Source organism: Pseudochaenichthys georgianus, chromosome 18, assembly GCF_902827115.2.
Source record: "Pseudochaenichthys georgianus chromosome 18, fPseGeo1.2, whole genome shotgun sequence".
Classification (NCBI taxonomy): Eukaryota; Metazoa; Chordata; class Actinopteri; order Perciformes; family Channichthyidae; genus Pseudochaenichthys; species Pseudochaenichthys georgianus.
The window spans coordinates 3,166,314-3,186,445 of NC_047520.1; the positions used below are offsets into that span (position 1 = coordinate 3,166,314).

Here is a 20,132-nt window from a genome sequence, read left to right on the forward strand (position 1 = left end):
AGAAGAGGGGACACATGTTGATGTAGAAGAGACGTGAAGAAGAGGGGACACATGTTGATGTAGAAGAGACATGAAGAAGAGGGGACACATGTTGATGTAGAAGAGACATGAAGAGGGGGATTTTGGATAATAGGTGACCTTTAAAGAAAAGGACAGACAGTGGTGTGTGTGTGTGTGTGTGTGTGTGTGTGTGTGTGTGTGTGTGTGTGTGTGTGTGTGTGTGTGTGTGTGTGTGTGTGTGTGTGTGTGTGTGTGTGTGTGTGTGTGTGTGTGTGTGTGTGTGTGTGTGTGTGTGTGTGTGTGTGTGTGTGTGTGTGTGTGTGTGTGTGTGTGTGTGTGTGTGTGTGTGTGTGTGTGTGTGTGTGTGTGGAGGAAACGAGGGGGCTGAAGATATACGGCTGTGAACTTCCAGACTTCCAGACTGAGCAGGAGAAGTCCTCTTGGCTATGTCTGAAGGAAGATGACTTGTATCAATGGAGTGACTCAGTGGGCTCGTAAATGTGTGTGTGTGTGTGTGTGTGTGTGTGTGTGTGTGTGTGTGTGTGTGTGTGTGTGTGTGTGTGTGTGTGTGTGTGTGTGTGTGTGTGTGTGTGTGTGTGTGTGTGTGTGTGTGTGTGTGTGTGTGTGTGTGTGTGTGTGTGTGTGTGTGTGTGTGTGTGTGAGAGAGAGAGGGGGATTCTCGGATCACCACAGCTTCCTGAAGCCATTGCTCTTTTCACGCTGACTTAGCATAAGTACTGAGGGAAGTGTGACTCGTCCATTCCCGTCTTGCTACAAACAAAGTACTTTTCTGGTCTGATTCTCACAGACAAGTCGTTCCAGACGGAGAGACATCATACAATCGCTGTTTTGGTCCAAATTGGCTGACGTTGTTCTCTGTTATGCATCAATGGGAGCAATCTGGGGTAATGTGGGGGTTTCTCAAGGACACTTTGACTCAACCCCCTCAACGGCAGCCATCCCAAAGCAGTTAACCTACATTCGGAGGCAATATTATCCTTTTACACGAGATGTTTGTAGTTGTGGGGAGACATGTGATACAAAGAAGGAGGAAGGGACAGATTCCTGCCTGTGTTGTTATTGTAGTTTGGTTCACTGACCAATGGAGGCACATTATAGCCAGTTCACACTTGATTTTGGCTACTACGTCTGCTTGCGAAGTATTTGAAGAATGCCGCCAGATTGACCAGATTTTCGGCATATTATCCCTGTTGTGGGAACCAAACACTTCAAGATACTCTATTACAAAATAGTCCTGTAATGTGACGAGTACAGCGACCAGACAACACTGATAACAGGATGTATGTGCTATAAGGTTCCTTAAAAGAACTCTGGGCACCTCCAGTTTCTTGGAAAATAAAAATAAAGAACGTTGTGAACATCGTCTTCCTTAAGACAGCTTTATGGTAACACCTGAATTGTTGTGTCTGTGCCATCGACGAGTGGGCGTACATACACTTCAATTTGAACTGTGTGTCTGATGTATTGCAGTGGTGCATCAAGCAGTGCTGCAGATGAAGCTACGAAGCAGACACTTGGCACACACACACACACACACACACACACACACACACACACACACACACACACACACACACACACACACACACACACACACACACACACACACACACACACACACACACACACACACACACACACACACACACACACACACACACACACACACACACACACACACACACACACACACACACATACCATGTATACATCACTTCAAGGGACATTACATTGACGTACAAACAAGTCTTCACCCTAAAATTAATTATTCCAATTTGTCCCCATAAGGGAGGCGAGTCCCCACACATGACTATGTAAACAGATTTAGGTCCCCACAAGTATAGTAATGCTAGTCCACACACACACACACACACACACACACACACACACACACACACACACACACACACACACACACACACACACACACACACACACACACACACACACACACACACACACACACACACACACACACACGTTTGTATTCACTGAGGTTTTATCAGTTATTGATGGCTTTGTGGAGCCATGTTGGCAGCCAGAGACAGACGTGTTTATTCTAGCACAGGCCCTCGCAAACAGTGAGGTTAAAGATCAAGCTTATCTCCAAAGCCTTACACACTTGAATTAATCCCGGCACTATCACTTCCACCAGCAACAACCTCCCGCAGGTGCTAACAATAAACAACATAGCTTAAATGCTTGTATGTTGACTGTTAGCTACAAATGTTTGTCTGCGGAAAACATGTTGATCAGCTAATGGAGGCACAGCGTGAACAGTGTGAGATAACGATGGTAGTTCTCACATTTCTTACACTAATAACGTTTCTCCTTCTCTCAATCCAGCAGCACGGTTTTTGTACGAGAAATACCGTCTTATTAAGTGTTATATTGTAAGTTGGAAATGTGATGCTTGAGGCGATAGATCAGACCTTAGAGTTAATGTTGGGAGAATGAAAGCCATTTTGTAATAAAACGGTACATCTGCAGTTTTTAATAAAACTAAAATGGAACTTAGGACTCCGTTGCCTCGTCCATCTCAATTTGTGTAATGCAACACACATGCCCTGAATAACTGTACTGTATGTGACGAGTCTTACATCCTCACAGCTGAAGAATTCCCCTTTTTACGATGACAAATTTCCCCAATCAGTCCGCACATGTGCTTCTCTGCTCCCTGTAACGCCATCTGTTCCCTAACCCCGAGGTCAGCGGAGACCCCCGCACAGGGCTCAGTTCATATCCAAAATATATCATTAAGTGATTCAAGATTAGAGTCTGGATCTCATCCGTTTGCATCGTCATGATTTAAGCATATAGCGCGCGGCAGTAATGCATTTAATTTAAGGTTGAAGACTGGTATTGTCATGCGTACATAGCCACAGTGTAGTTGACGTTGAATATTTGAAATATCACCAATTTTGGTTTGCCTGTATTTCTGTTATAACATATTGTAGTTGGCTATTGACTGATTCTGACGCGTTGTGTACGATACGCTGCTTTTTATTCGAAAAACACCTACAAAAAACACGTCTTGCCATCATTGATTTAGCACAAACTAGTTAGAACCCTTCACCCCTGTTTGACCTCCTTCACTGGAGACTCATACCAGTAGAAATACCAATATTAAAATACCGTGGAAGTTATTTACTGCTGAAGACAATCGTGATAACGTGGGATTTCTTTGCCCAAGTCGAATACAGAGGTTTAAAATGAAACTCCTCTGTACTCGTACTCGTTCTGAAAGTCAGTACATTTTACTTTCGTTTCTTACCTTGGAGATGTATGCTTTGATGCCCTCGGCCAGTTTGATGCATGGCTCTCCAAAAAGCTGCGCCAGCTGCTCGGGGATGTCCTGGTCTTTATCCAGATTCAGGTTCAGCAAGCTCAGGCACTTCAGCTCCTCTGTCACACCCTGGCTACGCACCTACAAGCACATCCAAAAAGAGAAGAACGATTTGAAGTGCCTGGTAGCAACTATCGACGGAAACTCTGCCATATGTTTTCGTACATTGCATTATCGGGCATTTGTGCTGCATTCATGTGTTGAGACATTCCAATGAATGCAACTTGGAACGCCAACTCGTATACAGATATCAAAGTGTTGTTTGAACACTCTGATCAATGCTATACAACACATCTGTTTCCATGGACTTATAGCTCAGGATTGTACGCAAAGAAACCATCCAAAAAGCCAATGACTGCATGTAGAAAAGTGCTTTCTTTAAATGCATTCTAGTTTACTTCCGTCTTGCATGTTTGCTTTTTTACAGCTTGTTTCTTTTGTCACATCTGTTTACTTTTTCTCTCCATGTTTTGCCATTTATTTCTGTACACAGTGCACATTTCCAAAAACACGCTTCACTTCCGAAGTGTAAATATCCTCGGGGTGGGAAATGGTGTATTGGTGCTAAAGCGACTTTTATGAAGAACATGAAAGAAAGGAAAACAGGTTTTCACAGAGAGTAGAGAACACACATCCTTATGAGTGCATGCATGGTCTTCCTGAAGGCTTTCTACTGGACATACACTCAAACATAGTGCATTCTTATCGAGACTTCTAATAAGAGTTAACTACGCTTAAATAGTTTAATTCCCCCTTTTGCCTTTTGCCTCCTGTTTGGCTTCAATCTGAAGTCTGAATTTTGGGGCAGCACGGGTCGAGTAAAACATCTTTGGGAACTGAAAACGGGGCTCAGTAACATGCATGTAAGTGTGTGTGTGTGTGTGTGTGTGTGTGTGTGTGTGTGTGTGTGTGTGTGTGTGTGTGTGTGTGTGTGTGTGTGTGTGTAGTCTTCAGGGAGGTTGTAAGCGTCACGGTCTGAAAGCCCTGCTAATGACTTTATAACAAGCACTGATGAGGAGAGAGAGATTACAGAGCTGCACTCCTTCACCCCCGCTCTTTATTTGTTTTCATGTCTTTCCACTTGACCCCACTTTTCTAATGAAACCTGTTCCCTTGTCTTTTTCTCTCTCTGGAGTTTTTTCTGCTTTCCTTTGTCCTTTTTCTTTCTTTACGTCTTTCTTTGTCTCCGCGAAACAGTTCAAGTTGACGCATGTGTGGATTTTGAAAGCGGCGTTTCAAAGTGTGTAAATTAGTTTCAACCAAGTGCTTACGGGAAAAGCTAACCAGGTCACATGACATGCGTTTGAACGTGTTGCCTAGTCCTGAATGGGTGACTCATGTCTTTTAATTAAAACATTTCATAATGAGCCGATTTAGATACAGATGCAATTGTTCCAGTGAGTGCATTTAAGTATACAGCTTCAGGTCAACTGACGTACAATGTAGGGCTGTACCTGAATATTCCTTCGTTGGAGTATTCTATTTGGGTTTCAATTTCGTTATTCGGATATTCGTTTTTTTTCGTTTTTTAAATTGAATTTATTGAAAACTCCAATATCAACGTAAGAGCTTGTGCCTCTTCAGGGGGTGCCAACACTAAACCATAAACGTTTACTTTCTCCGTCTTTATATGTAGATATTACTTTTTCTCCGTTAATCTCTGTCACATTGTTTCCATAGCAACAACGACTTCCTGTCAACAGCGCTAACTCTCCTTCAAAATAAAAGCATGACCATACAAAATAGGAAGCCAAGCCAAATTACACTTAAGACATAAATACAACTGCAACGAAAGTAATATACGCAATGCAATATCCAGATTGGGTTGTATACATTAACAAATAACTATAAAACAACAATACTGTAGAATAACAAAACGAATGCCGTGAATAAACCGAAATACACGTGTTGAAGTTCGTGTGTTCGTGTGTTCGCTGCCGATTACCGTTAACGCCGTATTCTCCATTGGTTTAGGAAATCAATTCAAATTCAAGACACGTTTGTCTCTGACGAACAATTTCATGTATTAAAGTTTACCGAAGATACAATAACAACACTTAAAAAAAAACGGCAATTGAAGTGAGAGACACTCCAGTCGAGGTGCATGTCTTGCATTCAAAGGTTTACTCAAGTAAAAGTGTAGAAAAAGAAGAAGAAGAAGAAGAAGAAGAAGAAGAAGAAGAAGAAGAAGAAGAAGAAGAAGAAGAAGAAGAAGAAGAAGAAGAAGAAGAAGAAGAAGAAGAAGAAGAAGAAGAAGAAGCAAACGTGTACTATCAAGTATTAAGTATCATTATAAGTAATTATCCAAAAAAGCCCCTTTCATAGGTTTCCATTACATTTGAACATATAATATTGGCCTATTATTGCTGACATTTTAGCATTTTAATGTAGTTTCTTGAGGTTGAGGTGAAGCTGATTTCAATCCATTTTCATACTGTTGGTCATTTTAACTTGTAACATGCATCATATTCTACAAGCTAGTCATGTTTTGGATGCACATACTGTCGTAATCTTAAATACAATTTGAAATGTGGTCCCATAGCAATATAAAATACTACTTTCCAACCCTGTCAAGGACTCACAAACCATATACTCTGTATTGCCCTTCAGCGAGAAAACAAAGCACAATGCACAGTAATAAATCATCCGCATACAATCAGTTCTCTTCCCAGTAAAAAAAAAACTGCTGACAGTGGCATCTTGGCAGAGACAGTATGTCTGTTAGAGAGTGGGTTTGTGATGACAGTTAACATTGGCAGACGTTTTGGGGAGGTTCAAACATGGATGAGTGAATCTGAGCAACAATTGGAGTGAAAGTCGGTTTCATTTCCCCCCCTGCGCCTCTGCCAAAACACACTCCCTGCCTAGGTGGTTCTGCACGAAGGATTCATTGTTTTTAAGGAGTGTCTTATGTGAGAATAAAAGGTTAGACTTAATAGGGCTTTCATGTGTGCGTGGGTGTGTGTGTGTGTGTGTGTGTGTGTGTGTGTGTGTGTGTGTGTGTGTGTGTGTGTGTGTGTGTGTGTGTGTGTCCATTACGTTGTGACAAGGCCGGTATGGGGCGTCTCATCCACAGTAGTGGGCAGATAATAAAGCTTGTTCACATCACTGCACTGAGCTTAGAACAAGATTAGGAGACAACTCTCTGCTCCATTAGTTTATGGAAACAAGGCCAGAGGCTAAACCAAGCTATGCAGAGAAACATCATCCCGTTGATTCACTTTTCTCAGGCTTTAGGGGGCTCAGGGAAACTTCCACCAAGTTGAGAAAGTGAGAGATGTCGTTATCTGTTGTATGTTGGGGGTAAAGGAATGCTTTTTGGTATTGGGAATGTCAGAAGAAAGACCTCTTCGAAAGGTCCATTGTTGAGACATTTCGTTCAAAACCACATCGTCAGCACGAGGTCAGCATGTATGTGGTTTGGATATACCAAGAATGGTGAAAACCAGATTTAGTACGTCTCAAATAGCCTGATATGTTTATTATGAAGTATTAAACCAAGCGGGGAAGACGGGCGCTTACGGAAAAGCTAACGAGGTCACATGACATACGTTTGAACTTGTTGCCTAGTCCTGAAAGGGTGACTCATGTCTTTAATGAATACACACGTATAACACATCGTAATTAGCCCATATTTTAAGAAGAAAGATGTCTTTGAAAGGAACAAAAGTGTTGCTCAAAGACATTTCGCTCAAAACCACATGAAGGAATGTTGGTGGCGCCACATCAAAAGAGGTTGAATTGACATCATGACAAAAGCAATCATCGTTTTGGCGCAATTGACATTTTGAGGCCATTAATACAATAGTTGTCGATGTGTTTCAGACAAGAGTATAAGATGGCGGGCCAACAGCGCAAGAGCCACGCAGCCTGTTTGAGTTCAACGCACGGACAGAAGCACATGTTGACGTCAGATGTAGTTTAGCCTCTCTCTCAGCAGGTAGATATCCAAGAGGAAAGGTCAGCACCAATACTTCTCCAAATCTCCCGGCATGATATTTTCCTTGGTTTTCATCCACTGTCTGATCCTACCAAACCCTGACAAGCCCAATTCTGCATGTGCTGAGCAGTTAGCGGCATGACAAGACATCATCCGGCCATTGATTTGCTTCACAACAATATCCAACGCTCCTTTTTTTGAGGCCAAGGAACTGATATCCGGTGACTTCTTTAAAAGCAAACTGAAAACCCATTTCTTCGCATCTGTCTTCCTTGTAAACTAATTTCCATCACCTCGTTTCAACACCAGTAGAGACCTGCAAGCCTCGGGAGATAGGGGGGGGGACTCTCAACTCTACGAAAACCCTGGGAGCAACTGGAACAGGTTTTTAACATCAACAGTGAGAGGAAGACCCTCCCTCTTCTCCGCTGAGTGCTCCACTGACAGCAGTTTTTCTTCGCCAAGTCCTTACTCCACTCTTGAAATTGCAACACTGGCCCCACTGGCTATCAATTTGAAAACATGACTCAACGGAAAGCTGACAACCTTCAAATAATATCCCCTCCGTGCGAAAATTGATATTATTTCTGACAAGTACTTTTTAGTCCCGAACAAAAGTCGGTGGAGGATTTGTAATCCTCGCTTGTAATCCATAATCTGCTCGCTGCCTTTTTATTGGTCGAATAACTGTTGTATTCTCGTCCGTGTAACTCGTCCCCCGAGTGGTGTATGTTCAGAGTGCTGACATCGATGACTTGTATTTCCCCCCCGCCGTAATGAGTCCATGGGGCCGAACGCAGGCTAACACACATGCTAAACACATTCAGCCACACACGACCTCACGTTACTCTCCGTTTAAAAGGAGGTTAACTGAACTGAGTAAAGAGGAGTGTGTCTGTATATATCATTGTCCTCGGTTTTCCCCCTTCGAAATGTCTCGTTTCAAGTCATTTATTTAATTTACGGACAGAATGGAGCAGCTTTAAGGTGATTTAAAAGCCTCTGGTTTCGGCGGTTTTAACTAACAGGCAAAAAACGGGACAGTTTGCGTCAAATTATAAAGTTTTAAAAGTACTGTAACAAATGCTTTTTAGATTCTCTGTGTACTTTCTAAATATTTGGTGTTTTACAAATCCCATTTTCACTCATTCGAGACTTCAACAATGTTCCTTTGTTCTGGTTTGATATCGTAATTGTTCTCGTGTTGAAATGTTATTAAAAGCACAAAGAAAAAGGGATTTGGAAAAACATATTCCTCGAGTTGTATGATGTTTTGTTTTCATGCTGCCCTCATTAAAACCTGATGAATCTGTTCTGCAATGAACCTCAGAACCTTTGGAGCCAAGAGAAGCAACATTAGAAAAAGTTTCTCATGCTGTCGGAAAAACATATTTTAGAGCCTTGGATTCAATCCCTCGTAGATCATAACTACTGTTGTCGAAATACACGAGCTGGCCTGGGATCGTCCCTGTTGGTCTGCTTTTGGGAAACATCGCGCACACACACACACACACACACACACACACACACACACACACACACACACACACACACACACACACACACACACACACACACACACACACACACACACACACACACACACACACACACACACATATAATTGTAGCCGAGTTTCCAAGTGGCCCTCTGAGATATTCTTTTCAGGGTTTGGTGTCCAGCGAGTAAACACACACTTTTACACATACACACTTGTGGGCAGGCCACACACACACACACACGCGTGATATATATGTGTTTTAATCCCGTTTTATCCAGAGTACATGTGGTGATGCCGGGCTCCAGAGAGAGAGGAAGGGTCCGGGCTGACAGAGCTCCTGTGATCCTGATGCCGACTCTCTCAGGAAGCTCCGAACAATGCTTCACTGTTCCCTCCCTCCCTCCCTCCCTCCGTGTGTGTGTGTGTGTGTGTGTGTGTGTGTGTGTGTGTGTGTGTGTGTGTGTGTGTGTGTGTGTGTGTGTGTGTGTGTGTGTGTGTGTGTGTGTGTGTGTGTGTGTGTGTGTGTGTGTGTGTGTGCAACAGTGTGTGTTTACTCGCTGGACACCAAACCCTGAAAAGAATATCTCAGAAGGCCACTTGGAAACTCGGCTACAATTATATATGTGTGTGTGTGTGTGTGTGTGTGTGTGTGTGTGTGTGTGTGTGTGTGTGTGTGTGTGTGTGTGTGTGTGTGTGTGTGTGTGTGTGTGTGTGTGTGTGTGTGTGTGTGTGTGTGTGTGTGTGTGTGGGTATGGGGGTGTGTGGGTGTGTGGGTGTGTGTGGGTGTGTATATAAATGTGTGTGTGTGTGTGTGTGTGTGTGTGTGTGTGTGTGTGTGTGTGTGTGTGTGTGTGTGGGTGTGGGGGGGGTGTGTGTGTGTGGGTGGGTGTGTGGGTGTGTGTGTGTGTATAAATGTGCGTGTGTGTGTGTGTGTGTGTGTGTGTGTGTGTGTGTGTGTGTGTGTGTGTGTGTGTGTGTGTGTGTGTGTGTGTGTGTGTGTGTGTGTGCTCGTCTAGGAGTTCCTTGGCCGTCCAAAACTCTAATTTGAAGGGATTAGGAAGAGGAGAAGGTGACCGCGTAACTCAAATCCCGCAGGCCAGAGGTCTGGACCAAGTATGTGTGTGTGTGTGTGTGTGTGTGTGTGTGTGTGTGTGTGTGTGTGTGTGTGTGTGTGTGTGTGTGTGTGTGTGTGTGTGTGTGTGTGTTTGTGTGTGTGTGTGTGTGTGTGTGTGTGTGTGTGTGTGTGTGTGTGTTTTTCGATGTGTGTGTGTGTGTGTGTGTGTGTGTGTGTGTGTGTGTGTGTGTGTGTGTGTGTGTGTGTGTGTGTGTGTTTTTCGATGTGTGTGTGTGTGTGTGTGTGTGTGTGTGTGTGTGTGTGTGTGTGTGTGTGTGTGTGTGTGTGTGTGTGTGTGTGTGTGTGTTTCGATGTGTGTGTGTGCTGGGGGATGAACAGTGGGCACAGGGGTAAAGAGAGGCAGAGACTTGGCTGTGTGTCTCGCTGCTCTGTGGTGAAACAGACAAAGAGAGCGGGGGTGAAATAACAGCTGGGAGCTTGTTAGCAGAGGCCCATAAATCTCTTTACCCAAACACACAGGCAGGGAGATACACACACTCAGACATGGATCATTATGTTGAGTTACACCGCGCTGCGAGACCACAGCCTGTGTGGAGGACTATCTGTTGGACTGCCAAACATATACTGTACTACATATTTAACTTGTCTTGAGTCGGGAAGAAGGAGTGAAGGGTCCTCCCAGGGACTTCCTTTCTCATTGTCACAAAACAGAGATGGGACCAAGTCATTGTTTTCCCAGTCACAAATCTTTTCAAATTGCCCCATGTCTTAAAATGTGAGTCCTAAAGAAGTCAAAATAACGTCTCCGTCTGGAATTCCTTTTTTTTTTTAATTCAACCCACATAGTTTTTTGTTTTTGTACAACTCGTGCTCAGTAGCGCTTCCCTGTGTTCTCCTGATCCAGTCCAATTGGAGTCATGATCGGCATGTATGTGGTTTTGGATATACCACGACTGATGAAAGGCAGATTTCGTGACTCTCAAATAGTCTGAAAACTGGATTTTAGTTTATTATGAAGTAACTGTGCTAAGCTACGACCGTTTTCCTGTTAAGATGAGACGTAGTGTGTTTACACTTTTCTGTTTAAAGCGCCCCGGAGCGATCGTTAAAACCTGCTCGAGTGTTTGGATGAACATACAAGCTTCTGGTGTTGTGTGCGGTACGTGTGCAAGGGTGAGAATGAGTTTTATTTGACAACACATGTGTGTGTTTATGTGCGTGGATGGGTTCGTATCCATGATGTGTACCAAACCCGTCATGCGTCATGTGTGTTCTGGCAGACGGGCGCGGTGCCAGCTTCGATGTATTTGTGAAAGCGGTCCGATTCATCCCCGCTTCACTTTAATGAACAACAACTTTCCCTGCAATCCATCACGGTAAGCAGCAACCTGGCGCCGAACCGTTTTGATCGGCAACTATTCAAACACAAAGCGTTTCATTTTGATTACGACCAGTGGGTATCTCTAGGTTCTACAGTACCTCATATCTCGGTGCCGGCCAAGTTTTTGTCTGAAAAAAACCACTGCCAGACACACACACACACACACACACACACACACACACACACACACACACACACACACACACACACACACACACACACACACACACACACACACACACACACACACACACACACACACACACACGGGACAGCTTTCAGGGGAGTATTTCTTCATGTAGGATCATTAGAGGATTGGGAAATAGAAACCGCAGAATTCAACATGGGCCCTGGCCTGGCCTCACATGCCAGCTTCAACTCTCAAATGAAAAGTGCGTATCAACAACCACAGCGTTCGATGCGTGGGTAGCTCCTACATACGGCTCATTATCGATCGCTTGTGTCGCCTGTTGCTCGGTGTGTCTACGGAAAAGGACACCAGGCTTTGTTTAATCTCAAGTTGCGGATCATCGTGAAACTTGAGGACGTCCTGGCCCTGGCCTAAGGTGATTACAAACCACCAAAACTGATCCTCTACTTCCTCACTCTCCCTCCTATGTCCCCTTCTCAATGGCTCGCTTGTCTTTCCGTGAAACGCCAGTCATCTGGGAATGTATGTCTTCGCCCAGATAACAGCGGCAAAATAACAAGTTAGTGATTCATGGCCGTTGATAAGGAGGCTTTGCTATTTAGTTGAACCGGATTCCCAGAGTGCAACAGTGCAAGAGTCTTCATCGTGACCACCAATTGCAGTTTCAGGAGATTTGTGGGTTCTTTTTGTTTTAGTTCTTTTCGGCTTAAATTACCGCGTGACACAGCCCAACAGTGAGCGCCGTGTAGCTAACTAAGGGAGCGATTAAGACTTCATGACCGCCATTATAATGTCAATCAAACCGTTTCCAGTCAAACCCGCCAATTCAGCATTTCTGTTACCATGACCTCACTCCCAGTCCTGTGTCTTTGAACTTACGTACAACAACATCAATGATGATGATAGCTTAAACACAACCGTAAACAGGCGGCTTTTATTGCAGCTTTAAAGGTCCTTGTAAAATGTAATTATTTTTATCACCAGACATAATAAAGATAACATGGTTCAGACACACGTGTATAGTAAACAAGAAGAGCATTGGGTTCAAATGATTGCATTTATTTGCCTTTCTCGTCTTATGGAAAACAACACGGTACCTTCTCTGATATCCTGCTGACGGAAAACCCACAAATCAAAAACACAACCTCCCTGGCAGAGTGGACACAAATAATCTCAACATCCACAAGACGACATTAAAGTTTGGACATTTCACAATTTGCTATGGGTTTTGGCTTCTCAAGACTTCAAAATGCCCTCTTCAAAGTTTTCTTTAAATATCAGCAAACAAACCTGTCATCTAAAAAGTATTCGATAATGAGCTGGCTGTGGGGATTCCTCTACACACAAAAGGACGTCAAACTTAACATATGGTCCACATATGCTGTCCTTTTCTCGTCTTGAAGATAGCCTGCTTCTGCTTACGTGCCTTAATGGCATTATTGGCATCAGTTACTTTCTTTACGACTGTGTGTGTGTGTGTGTGTGTGTGTGTGTGTGTGTGTGTGCGCGTGTGTGTGTGTGTGTGTGTGTGTGTGTGTAAACAAGTTAGCTTCCCTCAGTGCTGTGGAATGCCACGAGCGATCCAACGAGTGTTTAGATTTGTTGCATGCGTGCTGCGATGCAAATCTATGCATATGCAACGTGATTGCGTCGATGCATTTATGAAAGTGTTCATTTCAGCGCTCAGAACCTCCCAGTAAGACATCGGAAAACCACTCCCTGTTTGCGCGAGGAACTATGACCTCTCTTTGTCAACTTTGCTGCTTTGGATTCCCTCCAGTTTCAATAAGGTTTAAAGAGACCTGCCGCTGACGTTCCGGTCATTTCTTTCTTTCGTTTTAACTTCCTTGTGCCTCAAAACAATCGACAATGTTAGGCTTAGATGAAAAGAGAGTTGTTAAACTTATCTTAGTGTTGATGTAACTCTGTCTATGGGTCTGGGAGCTGTGTTATCTATGTTATTGAGAGTACAGCCATAAACTTCGCTCATATTCCAAGGGTTGAGTTTCTCATAATGTGGTTGAGAATCGGGAAGAGGGAAAGACGAGAGCAAGAAGAGATCAGGGCTTTCCAGTTTCTCACCTGTGCGCACATACCAATGCAAAGGCCTGAGGCGACTGAGATGAAATGATAGAGGCACGGAGAGATGTAAAAGGAAGATACATAAGCGCTTCCGCATCGTGCCGGCTATGAACGTCACAATAAAAGACGATCAATGCGTGTCTTGATCTTCTGAGGCGGTCTGTGGTGGACCGATGACGAATTAACCGAGTTAATAGCAAACACATTCATCTGTAAACAACAGTACATGACACACCGACATGCTGACTGCCGTGGGGTTTGAACCTGTGCTCACCCGAACACCAACGCACAACCCACTGCGCCACATGCCACATAAAGCCTATAATCAACACGAATAGTCATGTTTACACCTGGAGTCCATTTTTAGAAACTGGAGGGTTTTTCCTTGTGTGGTCCGTGTTAAATATTTACCAGTGACGGATGACTGGAACACACATACCTCCTTAACTGGCCACACAAGATATGTCTGTTGTGTTGACCGAATCTACAGCAAAGAAAGCTTGGTGGTGATGAATGGTTTTTGTGTTATGTTAAAAAAGGACCGGTCAAAGTAAGGGGACGGGGACGAAGACAATAGGATGGTTAAATAAAGCAAAGTGGTCATTTAGGTCTTTCTGCTGCTGTGGGGTCCTCTCGGTGTCTGTATGTGTTATACAACTCGTGTTTTGAGTCTGTATGTGTTTATCTGTAGTTATACAACTCGTGTTTTTATCCAATGAGTCACTTAGCAAGTCTCCTTCACGCAACTGCACCTCCCAGATGTATTTCCCACCATGTGCTGATCCATTCATTTGAAAATACATATTATTAAAGCTACGAAATTGGTAGGACTTGACCAAAATACTATCAATCTGAAGTTACCAAAAGTGGTAGTTTAGGTCATCCTGCTGCTGTGGGGTCCTCTTGGTGTCTGTGGGTGGGCAGGTCCAGCATGGGTGGGCACTGTGAATGCCTGTCTGAGTTTTTGTGTTGAGGTGCCGAGCAAGTATGACTCAAGTGAGGCCTCTGTCTCAAGTGTTTTTATACTCTGGTGGGGTCCAGACGACTCCACAAGAAGAAAGAAAGGAAGAAAGAAAGTCGGCACTTCCAATGACCGCACAGGTTATTTTGAAGACAACGGTTTTGAATTATTTTCAGGGTTATTGTTCGAGACAGGCTCAACAAGAAGGAGAGGGAAAACACCAACTGCTAAGTATTGCATTTAACTGTTCAGCTCAGGGTTAAAAACTATTTTTAAATGCACTATAATACCTATTTACATCCTTCTTATGTGTGTGTGTCGCTACTGATTTTGCAGAATGGCAGACCAGCTACTACAATAAACACAATTGCCTTCTGGAAAATGCTCTCTCTACACTCTTTCAACCAAGATACAACTCCCTTACTTTCACTCAAATGTAATGTACAAATAACAGAGAACTAGAGTAACTTCATCACAAAACACTCTTCCAGCAAGGTCGACTGTACCCGCTGTAATGAAGAGTTTGATCAATTATTACTAGGGCCGGGACTCGATACTTTAGGCTTGATGTGCTGCGGTGATATGCAAATTATTTTTTGCATAATTTCAAAATGTCCCATCCACGGGGCCGACCAAAGCGGTCTCATCAGCTTGTTCGTTCATGTTTGACTATTGTTCACCGTGGTTTGTTGTTGTTTGAAGTCCCATGCTGAAGTCATGAACGTTAGTTGGTGCTCCAGTATAATCGGTACGCCTGAAACTCATCCAGTGAGAAACGTTCCGCTGTGTAAAAATAAGTGCGATTAAAGTGCGATTAAAATGCGTTAATCTTTGTAACGCGTTAATTTTTGTGTAATTAATTAATCTTAATTAATGCGTTAAAGTCCCGGCCCTAATTATTACACATGCCCGTATTAGAGACAACCCTTAAAATTACCACTCGTTAACTTTATCGTGTCAGACTTCAACGAGACTTGACAACAGGTCAAAGGTTATCATTATCTGCCAATTGCAGTCAAACATTCAGTGAGTGGGGGATTGAGTGTGCGGCATATCGGTGTCGCAGTCACTGCAAACATATTTCCCAAGAGGATTGATCTGATTCAGTCGCACATTTTTTGAATTGATTGCTTGGGTTGTATTTCAAAGCCACAACAGCATTCCACCATAAAAAGCCTTTTCGGGGTTGCGTGTGTTGACGTGACCTCAATGTGCATCTCAATCGAAACAATCAACATGGATTTGAGAAGCGTGTTGAGCAACGGCATTAACATGTCATGAGAAGCATTGAACGCTGCCAGCTCACACATTTGCTTTCTCTTAAAAGTGGGAGAACCTGTTTCTATTCAAATGGAGGGATTCTTTGCCACCATTGTGTTGTTTACAGATACTGTAACCTTTCCGAGAATCTACAGCAGGAAGTTAAATCAGTTTGTCAAATCTTACCGTCAACCCTCCATAAAAAAACATGTTGTCAATTGAGCTCATGACTTTGGGACATGCCAGCAGCATCTATGCATCCACTTTTAAATATCTAACTAACTATTGGATAGATTGCCATGGACTTTGGTCGCTATATGCATGCCCCCTTAGGATGGATTTGTAATAACTTAAAGGTAGGGTATGTAAGTTTGAGAAACCGGCTCGAGATCGCTAGAATTTGAAAATACACAACCGGAGAAAATCTGCCACTTCCTCACAGAGCCCCTCCTCCAACACACACGAACGCGCACATGACCAATGAGGGCACGAGATAAGTTTGTGCCCCGATGGAAGGCTGACAGGCAGGTAGGCCATCCAATCCTTGGTTGTACTTTTTACAGTATTACGGCTTCAACAGATGACATTTTTTTATGGATTTGTTGTCAAAGCACTTCAGATATTCATTGCTATCAGGATGTTAAGAGCATTCCATGGAATATAACAAAAAGTGTATCTCGAGCCGGTTTCTGAAACTTACCTACCCCACCTTTAAGTGTAGAGTATTTCTTTCAGAGTATTTTGGTCCAGATACCAAAAAGGGAAAACACAAAAATAAGCCGGAAGACTTTCCAGCCTTTTAAAACCTCTCTCTCACGGGTTAGGGTTAGGGTTCGGTGCCAACCCTAACCTAACCCTATCTAGAAGTTTCTCCGCCGATCCCTCCCATCATAATATTTTGGTAGCAGCAAGGCCTGAGATCTTTTATATTCAGTCAGCACAGAAACTACTGTTTTCATAACTTTCATGAAAGATTGCCGTCTCCAAGACAGCCAAGTAGCTATTTCTGGAAACATGACTTCTGTGCTTGGGTCAAAACAAGTACAGTACGATGTCTCTGGAAAGTGTATTACATTTTGATCCAGGCCAACTGAACCATGATTTCAGTTGAATTTCAGTCGTCTATGATATCAAGACATTCAACAGGCGTCTTTCAAAAATGATAAACAACATTATTACATTACATGTTAGACGCTTTTATCCAAAGCGACTTACTTACTCAATACTGAGGACAATCCCCACAGGAGCGTCTCAGGGACACAACGACATGCTGACTGCAGTGGGGTTTGAACCTGTGACCCCCTGATCCCAACACCAACGCACAACCCACTGCGCCACACGCCTCCCAACAACAATGCGCTAAAGTGACACATTTATGGTGTAATCGACAACGAGCCAAGATCTGCTCTCTAAAACCGGCTTTCCTTTAACTCTTACCAGAAAAAAACTTCTACCAAAAACACAACAGTGCCTGAAGGGAAGCTTTGACCGCCTGCCTGACAGGTTCATGGTTTCCTCTCTTGTCCCAGAGTTGTTCTTAATAAGGGTTTCCGTTCAGCAGCTGCAGACAAAAAGCAAATCTGTGCTAAGTACTTGATTCATTGATTCATGGATGACCTGCAATCGCCATGTCCAACGACCTTAACCGTTTTTAGTGAGGCAGCGTTATTTTCTCAGACAATAAGCCAAACAAATTGCTTCAGGCTGGAGCCCAGCGGAGAGCTGAGGAAGTGGAACATCGCTTATACAGTTTCTTTGTTTTCCCTGTGGTTGGAAGATCTATAAATGCAATGATGATAGATTACAATGGGCTTTAATTTAAAGCCAAAAACCACAGTCCTGTTCTTCAGTCAGACAGACAGACAAAAGCACGGCCAACACTGAGGTCTGTGGAGTAGTTGTTGGACATGAGTGGGTGGAAAGATAGAAAAAGATGGGAGAGATTAAAGACAGCGAAGGAAAGACTTCACCGGTTGTTTAATTGTTACGGCAACGAGAGCTGACAGAGGTGCGGTCCTGTTACTGAGAGTTCAGAGAGAACATGCTGTGTGTGTGTGTGTGTGTGTGTGTGTGTGTGTGTGTGTGTGTGTGTGTGTGTGTGTGTGTGTGTGTGTGTGTGCGTGTGCGTGTGCGTGTGTGTGTGTGTGTGTGTGTGTGTGTGTGTGTGTGTGTGTGTGGTCTAGCATTACTATACTTGTGGGGACCTAAATCTGTTTACACAGTCACGTGTGGGGACTCGCCTCCCTTAAAGCGCTTTGAGCACTGGAAAAGCACTATAATAAATGCAAGGAATTATTATTATTATTATTAACTGTTCGAATGTGTTGGTGTATCCAAAGTCAAATAGAGTGAAAAGGCAAAGAATTACTGGAGACTGGAGCTTAGCTTGAAATCAAAATGTCCTTTTCTGTTGACCAACGAATCATCTATTTCAGCTCTGGCGGTGACAACGGCCAAACAATGGCTTTGACATAACCTGAATATAAGTTTTTCATTCTCGACAACCCCTTACCAAACTCAAGGTCTATCTATGGTTGCATTGGGCTTGTTCCCCCCCCCCCCCCTTTCCTTTGACACGACACACTTATAGAAAGTATGGAAGGGATTTCCTATGATGGGAGCCATGTGGAGATTTTACACCTCTGAAATGAGCAAAGATGGATGAACGTGAGGAAGGATGCTTCGTTGCAGGGGATCAACACATTGTTGAACTTTCATTCTGCAATTTAGATACATTAAATCCGTAACCATCTGTTTCCTAGGAACACCATACATTATAAAATGGTTTCATTTACTGAAACGTCATATATATACGGGTAAAAGCTCATCCATATGCCCGAAGTCTGTATCATTTAACACACTCAGTTTCAGGTACATCAAAACCACATTGTTAATCGTTCCCGACCATGGGGGAAGTATTAAATCAAAGAAGGGAAAGCTGATATAGTTTAAAAGGTGTTACTTCCCCTAAAACTTTATTTGTATGTCCCGCTGTTCTTGATTATTGCATAACTGTGATTTTATAGTTAAACAATGATCAAATTAAGCTTCAGCTATTTTCCGTTAAGTCGCTGTCAACAAAATAAATGCTAACACCTTTTTCAGCTTCTTGAATGTTTGTATCTGACATTTTAAACCAAGCAACTGATGGATAAGACGGGAAGATATGTGTTAAATAAGAGCTTCATTCATGTCCTTCCTAAGTTAAGATAGTGATGAACAAAATAACACATCACGGGTGAACCAAGGTATCAGCTCTGATGGCAGTGACCACATGTAGCTCATCTATTAGCAAAGTGCTATGAATGGCATTTATCAGCACTTTATAGCCATGTCGACTGAGCAAACAAAGTGATACCACACACACACCACACACACACACAGCTGTAGTCACATCCTAAGGAGCATTCCAATGTGGGAATGCAAATATCCTGTTTTCATGTGTCAAGCTGTGAAACCAAGGTTGTGTGTGTGTGTGTGTGTCTGTGTGTGTGTGTGTGTGTGTGTGTGTGCGTGCGTGCGTGTGCGTGTGTGTGTGTGTGTGTGTGTGTGTGTGTGTGTGTGTGTGTGTGTGTGTGTGTGTGGTATGTCTGCATATCTGTACCCCATCAGATAACATATGCATAGCCACACACTCCTCTCTTTGAACCCTCGAATAATATCTTTCGGGGAGCCACTTTCATCTTTTATCTGATGGCACTTTTGAGACTTGTCATGTTTGATAACAGATGAAGTCCTCATGTTGGTGCGCTGGACGTACTGTCCCAGGGAAGGGTTTAAAGATGACTTAACGGAGAGAAACAGGAGCAAAGATGACGAGCCACATGTACAGATATGGATCAAGAGCTTTCTTTATAAAAACCGAGACATTTTAGAATTTTACAGCACATTTTATTGCAAAATATATCTTTTGTTTACCTCTGAATGCCTGATAAATACAAATAAGTGTTTTTTTGTTGTCATTTCTCTTTCAAAAGGAAACAACATCCACCTACGAGCACCGTAACAAATGGATGCCCCTTAAACCTAAGTCCGCATTGTGGTTTTCACCGTCTGAGGTGGTCAGGGCGTAAAATAAATAATTATTATTATGTTAAACTCCAGCTTCTTAAATTCTTGACTTCCCCTTAGCCCACCCTTTTATGTTGTTATAACCCTTCAGTTCAACACTCGGCTACAGTTCCATGTATTCTGGGTCTATCTGCCAACATCCATACCATTTATTAAAAATAAAATATTGTAGTTAATCAAAATTGAACGTTATGTATTTGGAGACTTGAGTGGGCTTTGGAATATGCTACTGTAGATTTAAACATCGCTCAGCTGCACACTATGAGTCCATCAAGAGTTTACAATACTTCAATATCTTGGTATTCTTTATTTTCTACCTTACCTTAGTTGTACAAATGAATTT

At 43.0% G+C, this 20,132-nt stretch overlaps 1 protein-coding gene across 2 annotated transcripts in view; it reads right to left on the reverse strand.

Moving 5' to 3' along the window:
* The window catches only part of tnfsf10l (TNF superfamily member 10, like), a 66,961-nt gene that overhangs the window by 38,825 nt on the left and 8,004 nt on the right, over window positions 1-20,132 (reverse strand). For both annotated transcript variants that reach the window (XM_034105509.2, XM_034105508.2), the window contains exon 2: window positions 3,296-3,448. In XM_034105509.2, the coding sequence (XP_033961400.1) occupies window positions 3,296-3,448 (153 nt within the window). The remainder of the gene's footprint in view (window positions 1-3,295; window positions 3,449-20,132) is intronic.